The sequence below is a fragment of the Macaca thibetana genome, chromosome 12 (genome assembly GCF_024542745.1).
Source record: "Macaca thibetana thibetana isolate TM-01 chromosome 12, ASM2454274v1, whole genome shotgun sequence".
Taxonomy (NCBI): domain Eukaryota; kingdom Metazoa; phylum Chordata; class Mammalia; order Primates; family Cercopithecidae; genus Macaca; species Macaca thibetana.
Window position 1 is genome coordinate 108,798,988 of NC_065589.1, and position 22,406 is coordinate 108,821,393.

General features: G+C 44.6%; 2 protein-coding genes across 2 annotated transcripts in view; one reads left to right on the top strand and one right to left on the bottom strand.

Annotated features, from left to right (window-relative positions):
• Positions 1-22,406, bottom strand: part of RAB3GAP1 (RAB3 GTPase activating protein catalytic subunit 1) — a 1,043,110-nt gene that overhangs the window by 609,605 nt on the left and 411,099 nt on the right. The window lies entirely within an intron of this gene.
• Positions 1-22,406, top strand: part of TMEM163 (transmembrane protein 163) — a 259,583-nt gene that overhangs the window by 150,949 nt on the left and 86,228 nt on the right. The window contains exons 3-4 of the mRNA XM_050751007.1: positions 12,518-12,561; positions 13,941-14,032. Coding sequence (XP_050606964.1) covers positions 12,518-12,561; positions 13,941-14,032 — 136 coding nt within the window. The remainder of the gene's footprint in view (positions 1-12,517; positions 12,562-13,940; positions 14,033-22,406) is intronic.

The window sequence follows — 22,406 nt, forward strand, 5'->3', positions numbered from 1 at the left end:
ACTCCTGGCCTCATGTGATCTGCCTGCCTTAGCCTCCCAAAGTGCTAGGATTACAGGCATGAACCACCGCACCTGACCTGATCAGCTTTTATAGAGACAGGCTGCCAGTTTTGGAAAGTATTTGTACCGTTTCACACTTCCACCAGCAGTTCTTGAGAGCTGCGTTGTATTGCATCCTCACCGATGTTTGAAATTGTCAGCTTTTTTATTTTTGAGCCACACTTTGCGTATGTAGCGGCATCTGTGGTTTTAATTTTATTGTCCCTGGTTACTAATAAGTAGAGTATATTTTCATATGTTTATTGGTCATTTGTGTATCATCTTTCATGAAGCTTGTTAAGTCTTTCGCCCATTTTTCTATTGGGTTGTTTTTCCTCTTTCTTAGTGATTTATGAGTCTATATTCTGGATACAAGTCCCCTGGTAGTTATGCTGTATAAATATCTTCTCAACAAACTCGACGGCTTGCTGTTGTGCTCTTTGAAGGAGGTCTTTAATGTAGTTCAGTTTACGAGTCATTTCCCTTATGATGAATGCATTTATGTCTTGTTTAAAAAAATCTTTACCTTTCCCCAAGATGATGAAACTCCCTGACAGCATTCCATTTCAGATCTCTCCTATGTTAACCTTACACTTTCATATCTACAGCTCATCCACGGCTTTCTCTGTATGGAGTGAGGTAGGGTCATAATTCAGTCATTTCATATGGATGTCCAACTGGCCCAGCACCATTGATTGAAAAGAACTTTGTTTCCCCCATGTATTTTAGGGGTACTTTTGAAATATATAAATCAAGTAACCATATGTGTGTGGATCTTTTGCTTTGTGGTCTTTGTTTATCCTTATGCTAATATTATTTTATTTACTGTAGCTTTGAAATCTTCATATCTGGTAGTGACTGTCTTCCAGGTTTTTTGGTTGTGCTTGTTAAGGATTGTCTTGACTATTCTTTTTTTTTCCCCCCTCCCCGCAGTGGAGTCTCACTTTGTCGCCCAGGCTGGAGTGTGGTGGCGTGATCTTAGCTCACTACAACCTCTGCCTCTGGGTTCAAGCGATTCTCCTGCCTCAGCCTCCCGAGTAGCTGGGACTACAGACACCCGCCACCACACGACTGGCTAAGTTTTTTTGTATTTTTAGTAGAGATGGGGTTTCACCATATTGGTCAGGCTGGTCCCGAACTCCTGACCTCAGGTGATCCATCCGCCTTGGCCTCCCAAAGTGCTGGGATTACAGGCGTGAGCCACCGTGCCTGGCCTGTCTTGGCTATTCCTCATTCTTTTCACTTTCCACATGAACTTTGGCTTCATCTTATCAATTCTCTTGCCACCTGCTAGGATTTTGATTGGCCATAGTGAGGCTTCCAATCCACAAACATGGTATGTTTCTTCATATATTTAATAGTTATCTTTAATTTCTCCTAAAATATTTCATTGCTTTTCTAGGTAGAAGTCTTGCATAATTTTTTAGTTTCATTAGTTTTTTCCTAGGTATTTGATAATTTTACTATTTTGAACAGAGCCTTTTAAAAATTACATTTCCTTCCTGTTTGTGGCAAGTATAGAAATAACTGGAATTTGTATATTCACTTAATGTGTGGTGGCCTTGCTGAATTCACTTCTTAATTCTTTCTAGTTCCCTTGTTCTGTCTGCCAGTTTGCCAGTGCCTCACTGCTCTAATAATTGTGACTTTGTGGAGAACCAGGCGTGAAGGGAGCAGTGGGCAGCTTTAATTTGAGTGCTTATTCTCGTGGTACCTGATCTCAGTGATCTACCTTGTGGAACATCTTCCTGTCTTGAATGTAAGAGAAGACTGCCTGGCTGGCAGTGGAGCCTTGGCTCCCCTCATTGATGAAATGATGGTGTCTGATTCTTGTATCAGTGTCTGTCTGAGCAAGCACTCCTTTGGTTCATGCCTTTGCTCTCTAGTGTATAGAGTATCAGGAAAGTGTCCAGGGTTGGATGCTGGAGCTCAGCTCCCAGCTTGCCATTGCATATAAGGGACAATTGTTTGGGCTACTGATGACTGTGCCATCTAATTGTGGAAAAGTCTAAGCTCTGCCCAAGATTTGATTGAGATATGTTATCAGCTGTCAGCATCTTCTCCTAGCATGGTCTAAATTTTAATGCATTTTGTAGATTCCCTTTATAACTTAGGTAATTGGGGGTTGGCATTTTCTGGTTTCTTTGATCATTTTATTCTTTTTCTAGTTTTTTCATGTTTCTTGTTGGTTTGGGTTTTATGGAGCAGAGTAGTGAGGAGAGAGGACAAAAGGGCTGTATTTCACCATGTTTAACTTTTATTCTCTGAGTGATCATGTTAATCTTCTAATGACTTTGATTCAGATCAAATGAGTTGGTGTTTGTTCAGCATAGTTTCTTTAAGCCAAATCTCTGGACTCTTATTCAGTGTATTTTTCTTCCTCACAGTATGTTCCGTTCTTTAAAATGTTTCTTAAGCGATTTTTCAAACCAAAGAGGTTCAATGTGTTTGGAATCAGCAGTGCAGACCAAGGGCCATCCTAGTGGCCTGGCAAGGATGACCTTGGGTGACAATATCCACGCCCTTGCTAGCGTTTCTTGCCCGTAGTGTTAGCTTTTGGTTCTGGTCTGAATTAACTGTCACACATTAAATGAAAACCAGAAATCATAATTGGGGGTGAGAGATTCTTTCAGTCTTGTTCAGTTTAACAAGGATTTTTTGAGCACTGACAATTGTGCTTGTGCTTGAGCACACAGGCCCTGAGGGTAGAGACAAATATGATACAACCGTTGACTTCAGGCTTTGATGTGCTGCTTGGGAGAAGGCAAGGATCATTTCTGTTTTATAAAAGCAAGGCAGTCAGAGGCAGGGAGCTTTGGGACCCAGAAAGACACCAAGCCAAGGTAAAAAGAATGGACTGAAAATGAGTTTACCTAGAAACAAGCTTCGAACTCCCAGCAACCTCACAGGTGTTTAACATAGAAGACGAGAGAAGATAAAATGTGAAAGTTCTGTTCTATACATTTTATCCCCATCTCTGTTTATCCAATGAATGCTTTACTTACTGGGCTAAAGGAGCTGCATTCTATGACTAAGGGAAACTTAGGGCTTTAAAAGGTATGTTTCATCAAATTGTTGGGCAAGTAACTGCTGTATCCCCAGCTCAGCAGAATAGTGTTGGAGACATACTGGGTGCTCAATAAGCACTTGTTGATTGAAAGAGCGATTGGTGGGCGTGGCTACTCATGTTAGTCTGGCAGTGTGGGTTGCAGGACATACGTTGAGTGTGGTCTGAGGACTCCTGGCCAGACCTACCTCCCACAGGCTTACTTGATAGCTGTGCTGGCATTGTGGGCAACCCTGGCACAAGGAGGTATAAGAACAAGTGTTAGGAAAGTGTGAGTGATGTTTAGCAAGAAACTCGTTGCTACTGTTGGCTCTGGCGCGTGAGGTCTGTGGAGCAAATGTGCTAACAAGTTGAGGGGCTGTGTACTCCATCGGAGACGGCCCATAAATGCTCATAAAAGTTGGGTAACTTCAAGGGATGTTCCTCCTCTTTATTCCCAGATTAAAGAAGAAGCAAAGTGAAAGTGTGCTGTGGTGTTGAGGAAGTTTTGCCATTAAAAGCTGGGTCTTGTCTTTTTGTCTCTGAGCTGGTGACTCCTGTGTGTGAGACCTCTGACAGCTTCTTGAAACCCAGGTCTCTCCCTGTTGAGTGGCAGGCATCCTGCCCATGTCCCAGGAATGCCGATCCCTGCTTTGGAACGGGGGTCATGTGCATTTCATGTTATGCTAACTGGAGCAGAGCTAGTCTGGTGGTATGTGGTAGAGGGAATGAGGGTGCCCTGGTCCATGCTAGAGAGTTTCCTTGGGTTGTTTTTATTTGGATTTTTTTTGCTGTTATACTATTCTGTGTTCTGTGTTGGCTCTTGGCTTTCTGGGTCCAGGGCTACCCTTACTTTTTCCTTCATCCTAGATCTTTGCCATTTGCAGATACTTCAAGCTCTCCCTAAAAGAGTGGTCCATTTAGAGGCTGGTTTCTCCATTATGCCCCTGAAAGTGCCAGCTGTGGCTTCATTAGCTCAGGGAAGGGCTTCTGGGTAGCGCCGCTGGGCCTCCCGGTGTTTTGAGCCATTGGTCCTGTCTGCCTTCTCCCTGAAGGCTCTGTTTGCTGCATGCTGGAGCTAAGGGGAAGGTGTTAATGAATCCATCTGAAAGTTTTCTATGTGTTCAGGTACTGATCTCGGCATTCAGGATACATCAGGGAACAGTCAAAGCTTTTGCCTTTGTGGTGTTTATATTCTAATAGGTGGGAGTAGGGTGGGGCAATTGAAACGTAAATAAATCCATAAGATAATGTAGATGAGATGTTCTTCAGACCAAGAAAATGTAGAGGAGGGTGACAGAGCTCAGATAGGGAGTGAGGGCAGGTGTCATCACTAAATGTGGTGGCCAGAACAGCCTAACCTGAAGGAGGGGAGGGAGCAGGCCAGGCAGACCCCTGGAGTAAGTTTGTTCCTGGCAGAAGGAAGAGCCGTGGCCTGGCTGTGGGGAGGTCGCCGAGGAGCCCCATGTGGCTGGAGTGTGGAGTAAGCAGGCGTGGCCCACAGAAGAGGAGGTCCGAGAACAGAGGCTTCCTCCATCCTAAGGACCGTGGCCTTTCCATGGAGGCCGATGTGTTCGAGTACCTGGGCTGCGTGTTGAGGATGGCTGGGTAGGGGCAGGGGCATGGAGGGACGAATGAGTGGCTGCTTCCTGTTAGAAATTGGAGCGCAAGTGACTTTTCATTGCCAAGTGGCCCAGAACACTAGTAAGTGGCACTCCCTACCCCCGTAGCAGCAGCTCGAGGGCAATATTTTCTAACCTCTTCAAGCCCATTCTTGTGGGTTTTGTAGGTTATTGTGGGTGTGGGATTGGGGGGGTGGGGGTTGTATAGTACCTGTTTGTATGTAGCCACCCCTTGGTCATGTGAGAGAGACCCGTGATCATCCCTGACGTCTTGGCAAGGGTTTGCCTGAGACAAACAGTTGCTTTCCTAACAAACACTTGCTTTCCACAGACAGGCAGAGCCCCGGCGGGTGGGAGGGCAGTGCCTGTGGCCTGCCTAAGGCTAATAATGGTTCTCAGCGCTGTCTGTAGAAGTCAAAGAACTCTCAAAGAATGGTTTTGGCTTTGAGAACCTGGCCATGGTACATTTGCTGAGAGCCAGACCTTCCAGTAGAAAACATTGAAAGTCACAGTCCGTGCAGCACAATGAATATGTAGCAGGTACTTTGCTGGACATGGCAGGTTGCTCATGCCCTACATGTGAGGTCCCATACTGAAGCATTACGGGGCCAACTAGATGCCACAGGGGCCAGGCAGGTGGAAGAGGAGAGTGAGGCAGACTGGCTGTGATGTTGCAGGAGAGGTGGGGCACCCCAGAGCACATGCCTCATCCGAACGCAGCATTGGCACCACTGGGAGAAAGGGACAGCCCAGGATGGGCAGATCTCAGTGTTTTGAGAGAATCCAAAGATTGGTGTTTTCATTATTATGTTTTCTTGTTAGGCAGCAGAAGAGGTGGAACTAAGAGGGGTCCAAATTTCTGTATGTGTGTATGTATTTATGGTGGATGATGGAAAGATGGTTCTCCATTTGAGTTAATTACATAGGTGAGGTTGTTGCCAGGCCTCTGTGTAATAGAGGCTGTCCAATTAAAGTAGGATTGATTTATTAACGAAACTTACAGTCACATAATTTTACAACTTGGAGGTGTTATGGGGCCTGGGGGCATTGCTAAAGAGTGCTAAGGCTCAAGATAATTATTGTGTGACTTTGGAGAGAATGACAGATGGGTCCTCACTTTTGCTGCAAACCTAGCCAGCGATTGAAATGGCATTCTTTGTTTAAGGTTGTGGAGGGGCTGTCTGCACTGATCCTCTGTTGCCTTGCTGGCACCCTTACCTCTTTGTGCATTTCCGAGGTATTTTGTCTCTACTGTCCAGAACCTTCCCTCAAAGCCTGCTGCTGATTCAGCTGCACGATTTGCATTTAGCTTTGCCCTAACAATGGGTTGCCTGGGTCCTGTCCATTTTCCAGCTGTCTTTATATTTGATTTTGAATTTCCAGCTGATATGCTTTCTGGCCTGGTGTGTGACTTAAAGAAGGTCTGGTCTTTTAACCAGACTTGTATAAATATTTATTTAAGACTTCTGTTGTGTGTGTGCTTCTGGGAGAGTAGCTGTTATTACCCCTTTGACACATAAATGAAAGTAGTGTGTGTGACACGCAGCATCCCGGGAGGCAGGAGGTCCCTCAGACTGGGAGTGACATTCTGCTCATGCTCTACGTGCTGGCTTTCTTGGTCCGCCACTGCACTTCCATGAACTTTTTGGGCCATTAACGAACCACTCATGTAGGTGATTTGACCTAGAAAGATGGATTCAGAAACTGAAATGTAATAAAGACACATATGGTCATGTGCTGCCCTGTTAGAGCATTTGTGAACTCACAGTGCAGCCTAGTCTCCGATGTGCATCACAGATACGGTTTCTCTTACTCCATTTTAGACCTCTGGTGATATTTTTGTGAGTTGGATCTTTTTCCACAAATAGATTTCTTTTTCTGATTTAAATGATACGGTGGTTGTAGAAAATGTAAAAAGTAAATCTCAGGACCCCCAAATGACTAATCTAAAGGGAAAAGTCAAGCTGGGCACAGTCTGGCAAACCTGCCTCACATTTTATTCCTAAATAAGATAGCTACAAAGATCGAGAAGCTACATACCTCCCTCACAATTTGCCCACAAGGATATTCTTTGTGGACACAAGACAGACCTCAAGCCCTCCCTCAGTTCACCTGAGACAGATGTATATCCAATTGCTTCCTCTGCCCTGTTGTTTTCACCAAGCTGGGCGAAGGCGTAAGTGATGTTCCTCTACCTTCCGCTCACGTAGAAACTGTGTATTCGGTGAAAGGCTAATCAAAGACTTTTAAAAATACAGCCATTTGTCTGTTTTCTACCTGTGACCTGGAAGCCCCCTCCCCACCTCGAGTTGTCCTGCCTTTCCAGACAGAACCAATGTATATCCTACACATATTGATTGATGCCTCATGTCTCCCTAAAATGTATAAAACCAAGCTGTGCCTGGACCACCTTGGGCACCTGTGGTCAGGTCCTCCTGAGGCTGTGTCACGGGCACGTCCTTAACATTGGTAAAATAAACTTTCTAAATTGATGATCTCCGTCTCAGATACTTTTGGGTTCACAGTAGAAAGGAAAGAAACCCACTCAAATATTCCCACCCTTCAAAGATTAACCACTGTTACCATTTGAGGGAATTTTTTTCTGGTTGTTTTCAATGCAACCTGTAAAGCTAGTTGTTGTAGCACATACTTCATCTTGTATCTTGCCCGAATTCTCTCTCATAACTCTCCTGCTTCCTTTGGCTTTAGCCAAAATGACCTCAGACCTCAGCCAAGTTTTCCACCTCAGAGTGTTTTACTGCCTCTTCTTCTCTGGCAGGTTCTTGCCCAGGTAACAAAAACAGCATAGTTCACTCCCCCATCTCCTTAAGTCTTTACGTACATGTCCCCTTGTCAGTGAAGCCTCTTCTGATCTTCCCATTCAGTTTGCACCTGTGTTGGCTAGAACTCCCCCTGTTCTAGACCCATCCTTTCCTGTGGCACCCAGTGCAGGACCCAACATACAACCTGTCTATTATCAATGCCATTGTTCTTTCTAATATGCTAATAGAAACATTAAGCAGTAGTAATTTTTCTAAAAAATATTTTGAGACAGGATCTCCCTCTGTTGCCTAGGCTGGCTTACAGTGGTGTGATCTTGGCTCATTGCAACCTCCACCTCCTGGGCTCAAGCAATCCTCCCACCTCAGCCTCCTAAGTAGCTGGGGCTAGAGGTATCTGCTACCACGCTCAGCTAATTTTATAATTTTTTGTAGAAATGAGGTTTCACTCTATTGCCCAGTCTGGTCTCAAACTCCTGGCCTCAAGCGATCCTCCTGCCTTGGCCTCCCAAAGTGCTGGGATTATAGGTGTGAGCCATCACTCCAAGCCAGCAACAGTACTCTTTGCAAAGGCTTTAAAATATCTACCTATAGCCTATTCTTTGAATAAATCATACCTCAATCATCACCCTACTATGGAACATTTAGTTACATCTAATGTTTTGCTGTTATAAATCACATGAACCTATTATGAACCTTTTGTGCTTAAAGTATTTTTCCATTTCTTATGCATTAAAATACATTCTTGAGCATGGGATTACTGGGTCAACATATCTTGTATTAAGACTCATATGGCTGAAAGTGATAGAAACTCAGCTCAAACTGGCTTAAGCAAATCAAAGGAAATGGTTGGCTAATGTATTTGAGAAGTAGAGGGATAGAACAGTCAGGACTGATTTAAAAGGTTCAGTCTGTCTTCGGGAGTCTGATCTGTGTTTTAGTATCTACTTTCTTCTTGTGTTGGCTTCATTCTCAGGCAGTCTCCTCCCACTTGTGTCAAAATCACCACCTGTAGCTCCTGTGTTCATCCTCCTATCTCTAAAATCTCCTCGAAGGAAGACATCCCCTTTCCAATATTTTCAGCAAAAAGCTTGGCACAGGTTCTCATCGGCTCAAATTGAACTGTACCATTTTCGAATCATTAACTCTGGACATGGGACAAGTTAATGGGATATACTAGCATGGGAATAGCATCATCCCACCCAAATCACTTATTTTGAGGGTAGGGCAGGTGCCATTCCCAGAGGAGAATCAGGATGCTCTTATGGGATGGGGACTGCATGCTGGGCTGGCCCCAAATGACACATCTTCATTTTACCTATGAACATTTTAGGGACTCTGTGTCTTAAAATAAATTAATAAAAAGAAAAAGCCAGCAGAGAAAGAGATAGGAGCCCAGTTGCATCCTAAGCATGCATGTTTTTGGATGTGTAACTGCTGCCTAATCAGATAGCAGTGTGTTTCTACTCTGACCACATGGGGCCAAGAGCAGCCTTCACAGGAGAGCTCTGTCCCACAGCTGCCTGGTTGCCCATCTCTTTGTGGATGTGTTGCCAGTTTGCAACATAATTGTCGGAGTTCAGAAGGGCCCTTGTTTCTTGTCCACTGTTGAATAAGCACCTGCCTTGAAGGCACTGCAGCCTTTGTTGGCCCTGTGGTGGCTTTCTACTACACTCAGCACATGTGCATGGAGCTCCAGGTGCCTCTACCACGTAATCTCTCCCTTGTAATCATCCTGGCTCAGGCCTGCCTCCAAGCCAACCTCACTCTTAGCATGAGGGAAGTTGGCAACTTCCTGGTGAAAGCCCCATGGAAGTTGGGGGGTGGGATGCTGTGTAAACCATTCTGACCCTTCCATTGAGTTTGTTCTTATCTCAAAATTGGGATGTGTCACGGTGAGTTATGAGACAAATAAAATGAAGTTATTACTTGACACTCTTCAGAAATTGCTGAAAGGCCATCTGAACTCTTTCATTCGGATCCTGTGCTAATTACTATTGGCTGTTATTTAGTAGGAAGAGCTGGGGAGTTGGTCACATAAAGGAAGCTGTCAGAGCTAAGGCTGTGTGGAGGGCCCTTCAAAGTAGTCTGAATTCCCCATGCAATTTTTGGCATTTCTCCCTTTCCATCTCATCAAGAAAATTAGATGGAGCCAATTTATAAGTAAATAACACATCTCTGTTAAGGACTCTAGGTTAACTTGCAGCCGTCTTGCTCATATTTTCCGTGGTGCAGACGGGATAGAGAGTACTAATATTCCACTTGTGCTCTAGGTCATCCATTCTGTGGCAGGCTTAATTCTCACAAGTGGATCTTTCCCACATAATTTTGAGAGTGTTGGAAATCATGGACACAACACTCCAGTTGAGTTGGGGACACCCCACCTACCATTTAGTGGCCATCTCCTTTGTTTGATTCCAGATTCCTGAGACAAGATTTCTTGTCTTTCTCAATATAGTCAAGTGAATGTCCACTTGAAATCTGTTTTGAAGCCATGGTTCACTGCTGGTGAGACAGGCGCTCTTCTGCCATAGCGAGTCACGGGGAGTGCTTTTCTAGCTGTTCCTTTTCCGTGGTGCTCAGCCCCAGGAGTGCAGGTGGAGACAGACTGGGAGCCCGGTGGCAGCTCTTCTCTCTCTCTTTTTTTTTTTTTTTTGTGAGGTGGGGTCTCACTCTGTCACCAGGTTGGAGTGTGGTAGCATGATCTCGGCTCACCGCAACCTCCGCCTCCCAGGTTCAAGTGATTCTCCTGCCTCAGCCTCCTGAGTAGCTGAGACTGCAGGTGTGCACCACCACACCTGACTTAATTTTTTGTATATTTCTTAGTAGAGATGGGGTTTCTTCACGTTGGCCAGTATGGTCTCGATCTCTTGACCTCGTGATCCACCCGCCTTGGCCGCCCAAAGTGCTGGGATTCCAGGCATAAGCCACTGAGCCTTCTTTTCTCTGTTGTAGATCTGGAGCATCTGTGCACGATGTTAGTTGGAATTAAAAAGGTTTCCACTGCTGATAAAGAAGCAACCCACAAAAAGCACACAGCTAAGATATTCTAAAAACAGGTTGTAAAGGGAAAGAAAAGATATCCTCCTTGACTTATTTCTGTGAAATTTTGTTACGCTTAGTTAACAGTTATGGAGCATGTGCTGCGAGCCAAGCTGTGTTTTATAGGCCGCCTCAGTGCTCGCAGCAGTCCCGCCAGCGATCAGCTGCCTTTTTTTGCACATGTCAGCATGGCTGGTGAATTGATGTTCTCCGGAAAGGGCCGGTGCCCCTTTACAGCACCATACCTGTGTGTCCTGTGAAAACTCCAGTTGGTCACCATGCACAGCTGGCTCTGCCCTTCTCCCTGTGCCAGGAAGAGCAACAGCAGGGCCTCCTGGAGGAGCTCATGTCAAAAACAAAGGTGGCTGCAGATTTAATGGGTTGTATTCCGCCTCACATAGTTTGAGCACCTGAATATGGCTGAATTTCAGGAAGGGCCTGGAAACGCTTGGACACCAGTGGTTCACTCTCCCCGGTGCTGTGGCTTTCCCATGCTTGCCTTCCTGCTCCTCAGTCTTTATGGCAAACAGTGGCTGATGGCAACTCCAGCATTTACAAGTTGCTGTTCTAACCACATAGATTGACCAACTAGACTCTCTGTCTCAAGTCCTAAATCACAGAAAATGAACTCTGTTTGGTTCATAGTGGATCAGGAGCCCTCCTTACAGCTGGAGGGCACAAGGCACAACACGTTGTCTGAGGACTGTCCCTGGACCTTGTGGAGAGGACAAGGAGCAGGTCCTAGAGAAGGGACATTGTGATGAGCTGATGGAAGTCCATGTAGGCGCTGGCCTCTGTGCCTCCCACCCACACCTCCTACTGCGCCAGTGACCACTTGCAGAACGTAGGCCTGGGAACAAGCCACTGCCAGCTTTGCTGACCCTTAGTGTAGGGCTTTAATCTTGGTTGGAGGTGCATGTATGCTTGTTAAATATGACTTTCTTCTGGAGATCTGCCTTTGTTATGTCAAATCGAGACGTCTTTGAAGCTGTCATTGCTTTAGCACAAAACAGAATTAGGCAAAAGTGCTACCCAGTTGACGTTCTCCAATTTAAAAATATGGATCAAGGCCGGGCGTGGTGGCTCACACCTGTAATCCCAGCACTTTGGGAGGCTGAGGCGGTTAGATCACCTGAGGTCAGGAGTTCGAAACTAGCGTGGCCAACATGGCAAAACCCTGTCTCTACTAAAAATACAAAAGATAGCTGGGTGTGGTGGTGGATGCCTGTAGTCCCAGCTACTCGGAAGGCTGAGGCGGGAGAATCACTTGAACCAGGGAGGCGGAGGTTGCAGTGAGCCGAGATAGCACCTCTGCACTCTAGCCTGAGTGACAGAGCAAGACTGTCTCAAAACAAACAAAACAAAACAAAAAAAAAAAACCAAAGTGTGTTGTAATTATAATTGTGGCATTGACATTTGTAGACATCTCTATTTGTAGACATCTGTTGTTTAAGATCATTTGTCACTCTTTTCTAAACAACTGTTATTGGTGTCTACATTGGATTTTAAACTCTGGTGCCCACAGATTTTTTTTTCATCTATCTTAGCAGTGGTGTATGCCTTAGACACACCACCTTATTATGGGAACAGTTTGGGTGGTTGGAGTTTTACTTTGCACCACCTTATTATGGGAACAGTTTGGGTGGTTGGAGTTTTACTTTGAAAGTTTGATATAGTTCCCAGTTGCTAAATTCTCAAAGTATCAGAAGTCATTTGATTGACAGCTGTTTAAGCAAATTGGATTTGGAAATTGGCCCTCAGGTGTTTCAGAACACTGTGAGGGGAAGTTGTTGCAGGTAGAGTCTGGGAATCTTTTCAGTTCACGCCTCATTTTTTAAAAATTCTTAGATTTTACACGTACAGTTAATTTTTAGTTTTATTCTCTTGGAATTTCCCCACTGATGTTTAAAAGGCCATGTAATGTATTAATATACTCAAAAATGAGAGAGGTTTTAAAATATTCTGAATAATATTTTCTTTCTTTTTAGCTGTCTCCGTTATGAGGTACAGCGCCTCTGCTTTTGGGTTTGCAGTAAGTAACCTGAAATGTACTTTCATCAAGTTTTGCACGTTTTTTCATAAGCCCATAAACCTCACCCTGAGCCCTCAAATGAGGGTGGTTAGCCTATGAGAGCTTAACATGAGAAACATACTTTATGGAAACCCACTTCTATTAAAAAATGAACATTTAACAGAATTATACTGCAATGAGGACTGTATAATTCTCAAGCACAGACGGGGAGGAACCACATTTCCCACAATGTGCTTGGGTGAGAGGATGTTTTGGGCATTTTAGCCCTTTTTTTGCCTTCCAGGTTGTATGTGGACCTGGTACGCACTGGAGCAAAGCATTTGCTGGTGTAGGCAGAGGTTTGCGAGTTAAAGATCAGGGCTACTCGTGCTAGGATGAGTCAGTCTGTAGCCAGCTAAGGGTAACCTGGCGTCCCAGCCGGCCTCCTGATGGAAGCTAGTTGGAGAAAGCGGGTCTCTGCTTCACAGGCTAGGTCTGTTGAGAAATTGGGTGAAGTTTCCCCAGGCCCCTTGGAGAGGATGCTAGTGCTCGTGATCTTCCAGCTGAGAAGTGTGGTGTGGTGCAGTGACCCATAAAGAGAGCTCTCCTCAGCACCCCCGCCAAGTAGCTTTGGGGTCTCCTGTACCGGAGGGTCGGTATGCCTGTTCCCAAACCCACTTCTGCCCTTTGTTGTGAGAACTTGCTATTGTAGGTACATTGCAGATTCTTTTCAGAATCTTATGAAAGATGTGGACCATCCAGGAAAAAGGCACACCACCACACACACGCACCCAGACATACCACATATATACACATGCACACACACAGTGCATACACGTCCCCGGAAACAAACACGCACATACGTTTTTCTCTCATTCTCCCTAGCTTTCTTGTGCATGCATACTCTCTCATTCAAACAGAAGCATTGAGTTTTGTATGCAACTGTAAAGTGCTGGCAGACTTATCACAGGTCCTGGTGACCCCCACCCTCACCCCTGGACCCCAGGTAGCATAGTCCCATTGAGAGTCAGAAATAGAATTCTCACTCGAATCTCTTATCTGGGATGTGCAGGAAACTACTGCGATTATCTTGACTGTCATGGGGAAACCAATTCCGTGTGTTTCGAAACAGTGAACTCCCCACCTTCTGCCCTATGTCTGCAGAGTGCTGGGAGCCAGGCACCCTGGGAGCAGAGCCCCCCACATGGCACGCTGGGTCTCCGAGCTCCAGACGCCCCAGGCATGAGGGCAGTACGTGGCTGCGTCGTAATGATGGGAGGCCTCTTTGATCAGAGTTTACTTGTGCAGATATTTTGAGTCACAGCACAGTTGTCCTGTGTCTTCACATTTGTGTGCTATTAACTCTGGAAAGCCTCTAATGCCATGTCTCCTTCTCCTAGTTTGATGCCATCCTGGACGTCCTGTCGTCGGCGATCGTCCTGTGGCGTTACAGCAACGCGGCCGCTGTGCACTCTGCTCATAGAGAGTACATGTAAGTGGATTCTTGTCTTTCTTCAGGCTGCAGAATCCGTGCGGATGAAGGCTACGGAATGAGGCCCTCAACACAGCTTGCCCTGCAGCTTTTGTCCCAGTGATGAGAAGAAGGTCCCCAGGCTGCTTCTGAAAGTGACTAGTGCAATGCCAGTCATGTGATAGGGTCCTCTTGGGATGGTCAGAGAGAGAGGATGTGTACCTTTATGATTTTCTGTTCTCAGATTTTGAGACTATTTGTTTGCTGGTGTATCCATCTGCTCATCCATCCATCCATCCATCCATCCATCCATCCATCCATCCATCCATCCTTTTGCTTTTTCTTATTGGAATCTTTGTTCTCTTGCATTTTTATGTTGTTTTTCTTCTAAGTAAGAGGAATTCTCCACTGTCATTTACAGAAGAAATCTTAAGGGCATTCTAAATTACTCTATTTGCCTTCTGCCCCCCTCTGTATTAGGGGATGTTGCTTGCCCCAGTCTTCACATCCCATGGGTGAAGGTTTTGACTTTGAAGGACTTATGTTTGTGACTCTAAAACATATGTCTTTTCCAACTTCCATCTCTTTATATCATTTGTAAACGCCAGGGTAACAAGAACACAGGTTCTGTAATCAGATTTGCTAGCCCTGTGATTATGGAAGCCAGTAACTGCTCTGTGCTTCATTCCCTCATCTGGAAAAGCAAGAAAATGACAATGCCTCCTTTGTAGGATGATTGCGATGAGTACACACACACACACACAGACACAGACACACACATTTTTATGCATATCCCTATACACTAATATGTGCATATATATGTGCATGTAGTTATATGTATATATGTGCATGTATACGTGCATGTGTAGGTATCAGAGCAAGTTTTCTCTGTCTCTGCAGCTTTTGGACAGTTAAACACAGGTGAGTAAATGTCCCTTTCTGTGGTTTGTGGTGGCACCCAGATGGAAAGTACTCTTGAGGCTGGGTGCGGTGGCTCACACCTGTAATTCCAGCACTTTGGGAGGCTGAGGCAGGTGGATCACTTGAGGCCAGGAGTTCAAGACCAGCCTGACCAACATGGTGAAACCCCATCTCTACAAAAATATACAAAAATTAGCTGCGCATGATGCTGTGTGCCTGTAGCTCACCTACTCGGGAGGCTGAGGTAGAATAATTGATTGAACCCAGGAGGTGGAGGCTGTAGTGAGCCAAGATCGGTGCCACTGCACTGCAACCTAGGCGATAGAGCGAGACTTTGTCTCCAACAAGAAAGTACTCTTGAATGGGATGTTAGGCCATATTCCAACATGCAAGTGTTGCAGTACCTCTTTGAGGCCAAGAGACAGTAACATATCTGAGACTGAATATGCCAGATGGAAAACTTTTAAAAGATGACACCATAACTGACTCACTAATGAGAGCAAATTTTAATTCATGTCATCGTTAGCTTTGGTTAGTGTACAAAAACTTATTTTAAATGTTAAATGTCTATTTTAATGGGCATTAGTTTTTTTTAACAAATGGAAGTATCAAACTTGTGATATCACACATGATATCATTTAGGATAAAATTAATTTTTAGAAGTGAATTTGTGGTTGAAAAAAATACTATAGAAAATAGTAGTAAATTGACTTTTAAAAATTTCAAATGATGGTTGAGTGTCTCTAATCTGAAAATCCAAAATTTGAAATACTCCCAAATTCAAAACTTTTTAAGCACCAACCTGATGTCACAAGTAGAAAATTCCACACCTGACCTCATGTGACTGGTCACAGTCAAAACTTTGTTTCGTGCACAAAATTACTTAAAATGTTGTCTAAGATTACCTTCAGGCTGTGTGTATAAGGTATATATGAAACATAAATGAATTTCATGTTTAGATTTGGGTTCCATCCTCAATATATCTTATTATGTATATGCAGCCGTCCCAAAATCCAAAAAAAATCTGAAACTTGAAACCCTTCTGATCCTAAGCACTTTGGATAAAGGATGCTTGACCTGTACCGTGATGACCAACCTTGACTTAACACTGGTCTAGCCAAAGGAGCAACTAATGCACTCAACCCAAGCTGTTCTGGGTATTTGAGGAGCTCAGAAGTCTAGAGAGTGTAATGTAGAGAGATACTCGGATTTCAGGAGCTAGCCACTGTCTTGTCAGAGGAACACGTCATCTTTGGTTCTATAGCTGCACTGTCCAATATGGTTGCCACTAGTGCAATATGTTAGCACTTGATATGTGGCTTGTCTGAACTGAGATGTGTTGTAAGTATAAAATACACACTAGATTCTAAAGACTTAATGAGAAAAAGTATTAATAGTTAAAAAATATTCATTATGTGTCGATATTTAGAATATTTTGGATATATTGGTTAAACTTAAAGTTATTTTTTTTTGCTTTAGCTTCTTAAAATGTCTTTTAGAAATTTAAAATTACACATGTGGCTTATATTTGTATTGGGCAGTGCCCTCAAAGGAGAAAGTTTTTCCCGCTGCTTTTTCTTTTTTATTGCAGAGCTAATAATACATAATTTGATTTGCAATTCCAGAAAGAATTGAATTCAGAGTTTTCCAATTTCATTATTCTAATTTGCTTTTTAATCTGATTTCCTTTCTGCTGAAATGAGTTTCGTACATATTAGAAAGCCACGAATAATTGTGGCTTTTCTATATTGTTAGGATCTGTGTGAATGTTTGTTAGGTCTGGAGGTTTTCCAAGATCAAAATTGATGAGAAATGTCTTTGCTTTCACTGTTTTTAATAATCCCCGAACAGCTACTGTTCTTTAAAATCATATATCACTTCCCAAAAGGCAAAAACTCACAGAGGAGTTGCTTTGATTAATTCCCAGGTGATTGTTCACGTGACAATGCCAGTGCATTCACTTGGAGATTCCTCATCTAGGGATTTAAGTGATACTCACAGTCCTCTGTATTGTTGGCTTTGGTTTAAAGTTTCAATCCCTGGCTTACCCCATGTAAGTTTAAAATTAATGAAATCACTGCCAGCTGAGAAGCTGATATTTGCATATTAATGAGCATAAATGAGTTAGAAAAGCCATTGGTTTTCAGTTAGTTGCAGGAGAGTAATATTAGAGGAAATTGGAAAATATGCAACTGGCCCTTAGCTAATTCCCTTTATTTTTTTGAATTGGACCCAAAACCTTGGGATGAATCTTGAGCTTGAATTACTGAGGCAAAGCAACTCAAAACCTTCCTTAGCCTTGCCACCTGGTGACTGTGCATCCTAATTGTGGATATGATGGGGTATTTCACACTCAGGGAAAGAGAGTTTGGCTTCAGCACCACCAGAGTGTAGCTAGCCCTAATAGTTTTTGTTTTGCATTTTAAAAAATTGTATTATTATAAGTCTTTATTTTTATTTTATATTGTTAAAACATATAACATAAAATGCATTAGCCTAATCATTTTTAAGTATATGGTTCAGTAGTGTTAAGTATATTTCACGTTGTTTTGAAACAGATCCTCAGAACTTGTCTCATTCTGCAAAATTGAAACTCTACCCATTGAACTCCCCATTTTTACCTGCCCCCTAGTCCCTAGCAATCACCATTGTACTTTCTATTTCTATGAATTTGACTAGATATCTCATATAAATGAAATTATACAGTATTTGTCTTTTTCGTGACTGGCTGATTTCACTTAGCATAATGTCCTCAAGGATCATCCATCTTTTGTAGCATGTGACACAATTTCCTTCCTTTTAAAGGCTGAATAATCCTTTTAATTTATTTTGTTTATTTTTTCGAGACTGAGTCTTGCTCTGTTGCCCAGGCTGGAGTGCAGTGGCGTGATCTTGGCTCACTGCAACCTTAGCCTCCCAGGTTCAGGCAATTCTCCTACCTCAGCCTCCGGAGTAGCTGGGACTACATGCATGCACCACAAAACCTGGCTAATTTTTGTTTTTTTTGTAGAGATGGAATTTTGCCATGTTGGCCAGGCGGGTCTTGAACTCCTGGCCTCAGTGATCTGCCTCCCTTGACCTCCCAAAGTGCTGATATTACAGGTGTGAGCTACTGTGCCCTGCCTAAAGGCTGAATAATATTCTGTTGTAAATATATGCCGCATTTTGTTTATCCATTCATCCATTTGGCCATTGTGAATGATGCTGCTATGAATGTGAGTGTTCAGATATCTCTTTGGGACCTGCTTCCAATTCATTAGGATAAATACCCAGAAGTGGGATTGCTGGATCCTATGGCAGTTCCCTTTTAAAATTTTTGAGGAACCTCTATACTATTTTCCGTAGTTGTTATGTCATTTTATAATTCTACCAACTAGTTTTTTTTAAGTTCCAAGTTTGGTTACTTTCTTGTGGTAGGAAATAAAGGTATGGAGAAGATAGACCATCAGGTTTACACATGGTCAGGATTTTCAACAGGTAAGATAGGAGGGACAAGGGAATGTTATGTTTACAATCAAGGGATTCCTAAGAAGAGACAGAATAAACTAGCCAAGGAGGCGTGGAAGGATAATGGCAAAGTTAATAAATAGTCACCATGGATTAGAAGTCTTAATTAAGGCCGGGCGTGGTGGCTCACGCCTGTAATCCCAGCACTTTGAGAGGCTGAGGTGGGCAGATCCAAGGTCAGGAGTTTGAGACCATCCTGGCTAACACAGTGAAACCCCATCTCTACTAAAAATACAAAAACTTAGCCGGGCGTGGTGGCCGGTGCTTGTAGTCGCAGCTACTCTGGAGGCTGAGGCAGGAGAATGGCGCGAACCCAGGAGGTGGAGCTTGCAGTGAGCCGAGATCGCACCACTGCACTCCAGCCTGGGTGACAGGACGAGACTCCGTCTCAAAAAAAAAAAAAAAAAAGGAAGACTAGAAGTCTTGATAGGTCAGTAATTGTTTGCATGGGTACTAATCTGAGAGTAGGTTGCTAAAAACCAAGATTCCATAGGTGTTTCACTTATTGGCACAGATTTAGGGAAGAGTTAGTGGCTGAGGCAGGGTGGGGATGAAAGGTCAGGGACGTGGGTGAGGCCCGGTGTTGTCTGGATGATCCATTTGAGATTGAAGTTACCAGGAATGTGTGTAGAATTTGGGGAGGAGGTGAAGGCCATGAAGCAGGTCTTCATCAGTGAGTCATCAGTGCAGGGAAGGGGCCAGGAGGTGAGGGGGCAGCGCCAGGAAGGCAGTGCAGTGGGTGCTTGAGTCTGATGGCAACTGGCAGTGTTGAGGGAGGAAGCTGGGGGCAGACACCAGGAAGAAAGACGCTTGGAGAATGTGGGATCAGAGAGGAAAAGCGGCCTCTACTGCAAAGGCAGGAAAAGCAGCTTCCTCAGAGAATGGCTACGTTTTTATTAGGGCAAGAAAGGTGTAAAGGGAAGAGTCAGAAAAGAGTTTGAGGATGTAGAGACTGGGAGGGTAGGATGAGACTGTTTGGGAGAGAAGGGAGCCAGCCTCACAGTGGGTGACAGAGGAGCCTGGGGGGTGCAGGTGGGGTTGGTGACACTGGCCTGGTGACAGTGGATTGCTATGCAACCACTCTAAAGAATGAAGCACTGTCTGTGTACTTACGACGTGACCTCCAAGCTGCATTCAGTGAAGAAAGCATGACACCAAATAGCGTGTGTGGTCTTTTCTCATTTGTTTTAACAAAAGAGGTTTGCATCCACACACACTTGTGTAGGCATATAAAGGATACAAAGGAAACTGGCAGCAGGGTCGCCTCCCCTCCAGGAGGGGGCTGGGGACAGAGGAAGGAGGGGGACACATTTTCTTTATGACAAGCAGAGCTGTCCAATAGATGCTCGGTGGCGATGGCAGTGTTCTGTATCCGTGCCGTGCGATATGGTAGTCACTAGCCACATGTGGTCATTGGGTACTTGGTATGTGGATAGAGTCACTGAGGAACTGGATATTGATTGATTGAGATGGAGTCGCGCTTTGTGGCCCAGGCTGGAGTGCAGTGGTGTGATCTCGGCTCACTGCAACCTCTGCCACCCTGGTTCAAGCAATTCTCCTGCCTCAGCCTCCCGAGTAGCTGGGATTACAGGCATGTACCACTATACCCAGCTAATTTTTTATTTTTTTAGTAGAGACAGGGTTTCACCATGTTGGCCAGTCTGGTCTCAAACTCCTGACCCCAGGTGATCCGCCCTCCTCAGCCTTCCAAAGTGTTGGGATTATAGGCGTGAGGCACCGCTGTGCCCAGCTGGAACTGGATTTTTAACTTGATTTAATTTTAAAGAATTTAAATAGGCCCATGCAGCTAGTGGCTACTGTATTGGACAATGTCTCTTCAGGTGGATCATTTTTAAACCTGTTTTCAAAAAACAGACAGAAGTTCTTAATAAATGAAGATTAGGAGATTTGGAAATGAGAGAGTGATACTGAGGAAAGGAAGGAGGTGCTGGAGATGGAGGGCTTGGGGAGAAATAAGTATAGGAGGAACTTGGCAGGGCCGAATGACATGGAATTTCATGTCCGTCCCTGCCATTCTCTGCCCTGTGTACTGTGTAAGGCCCCAGGAAGAACAGCCTCCTGCCACCATGAGCTGTGAGGGCCGTGGGATGCTTGCCACAGAAGGTCCAGCTTGACGCTCATTGGGGGTCTGTGACATTTTGCATATGATTGCAGCACAGGTGGGGCGGTGTGGAGGCGCCCCAGGCCCAGCTGTCTCCTGGGCTGTCAGTCAGCTTGCTGAGATGGAGGTGAAGGCAGATGGGAGATGTTCACCTGGACAGCCTTCTAATTCTACAACACGGAGTCTCAATGCAGCCCGAGAGGTGGTTCTCCTGTTCCAAATGTACCTCCCAATGGTGTTCTGCTCAGCTGCACATTGGGGTGGGAATTGGAGGGCCCGCAGTGGATGTCTTGAGAGAGGCATAAGCCCTTTGTGTGTCTGCCCGTGTGAAATAGACGGGCCCACCGGTCCTCACCCAGGCTGCTTGCTCTGTGTTCTTTTCCAATTTGCTGAGCCACATGCGTTGGCCTGAAAACCACCAGTCAACAGGATACCTTGATAGCCTTTTGATGACTGACTTTACCAGCACCCTCGCTGCTGTTGGAAACAATTCCAGAAATTTAAAAAGAAAAGTAACTCATTCAGTCAAGAAGTGATGGATTGGTAATTTGCTTTTGGTGTCTGAGCTGGACTGCAAAGGCAATGAGTTATACCAAGAACATATTAAAATAGTATCATGTCTCCCTGCGTTCTTCCTGTAGGTTGTTTGATCTGGCCCTAAATCAGGCTCTGAGAAAGTGAATCCTATTTACTCCACATTTGTCTAGTGCTCTTAAATTGACAAAGCTCTTGAATGTGTTTTAACTCAAGAGCAGAACCTGAACTAGAAGAATAAATAACTTCAGAGATGCCCTCGATGGCTGATGAGAGTCAAGGCAGGAGGTGGAGCTGTTTCAGCAGGACGGGAGCTCCTCCGCCTTGAGTAGTATGAATTTTACTCGCCTGGAGACAGCAAGGAGTGGTCCTCCACTGTCCTGAACAGGACAGATGAAAGCAGGCATGACACAGACATGACCCTACTGGGTTATGGTGCTGCAGGTAAGATGTACTAGCGGAAGGAGTGTAGACTTGGTCCCTGTTATGGGCTCAGTTGTGTCCCCTAAAAAGCTATGTTGAAGTCCTCACCCCCCAGTACAGAAGAATGTGACCTTATTTGGAAACAGGGTCTTTGCAGATGAAAACAAGTGAAGATGAGGTTATGCTTCATTAGGGTGGGGCCTGATCTGATATGACTAGTATCCTTATAAGAAGAGAAAGCAGAGACACAGTCAGACACGAGGAGTAGACCGCCATGGGACAAGAGGGCAGAGACTGTAGTAATGCATCTACAGGCCAAAGAGTGCCAAAGATTCCAGCAAAGACCAGAAGCCGGAAGAGGGAACTTCCCTGTAAGTTTAACGGGGAGTGTGGCCCTGTGGACACATTGATTTCAGACTTGTAGCCTCCAGAACTGTGAGACAATACATTTCTGTTGTTTAAGCCAGTGGTCCCCAACCCTTTTTGGCACCAGCGACTGATTTCATGGAAGACAATTTTTCCACGGGCTGGGGTTGGGTGGGGGATGGTTTAGGGATGATTCAAGCACATTACATTTACTGTGCACTTTTAGGGTTTGTGCTCCTATGAGAATCTAATGCCATTGCTGATCTGACAGGAGGTGGAGCTCAGGCAGTAATGCAATTGATGGGGAGTGGCTGTAAATACAGATAAAGCAGGTGACAGTCTGTGGCCTGGGGATTGCAGACCCCTGGTTTAAGTCACTCGGTTTGTAGTGCTGTATTGTGGCAGCCGTGCAAAGCTAATGTAGTCCTGAGAAGAGTCCTCCATCAGAGCTGCCCTCTGCTGCTTACCTGCTGTGTGACACCACATGATTTATTCATCTTTCAGAACCCCAGTTTTCTCATC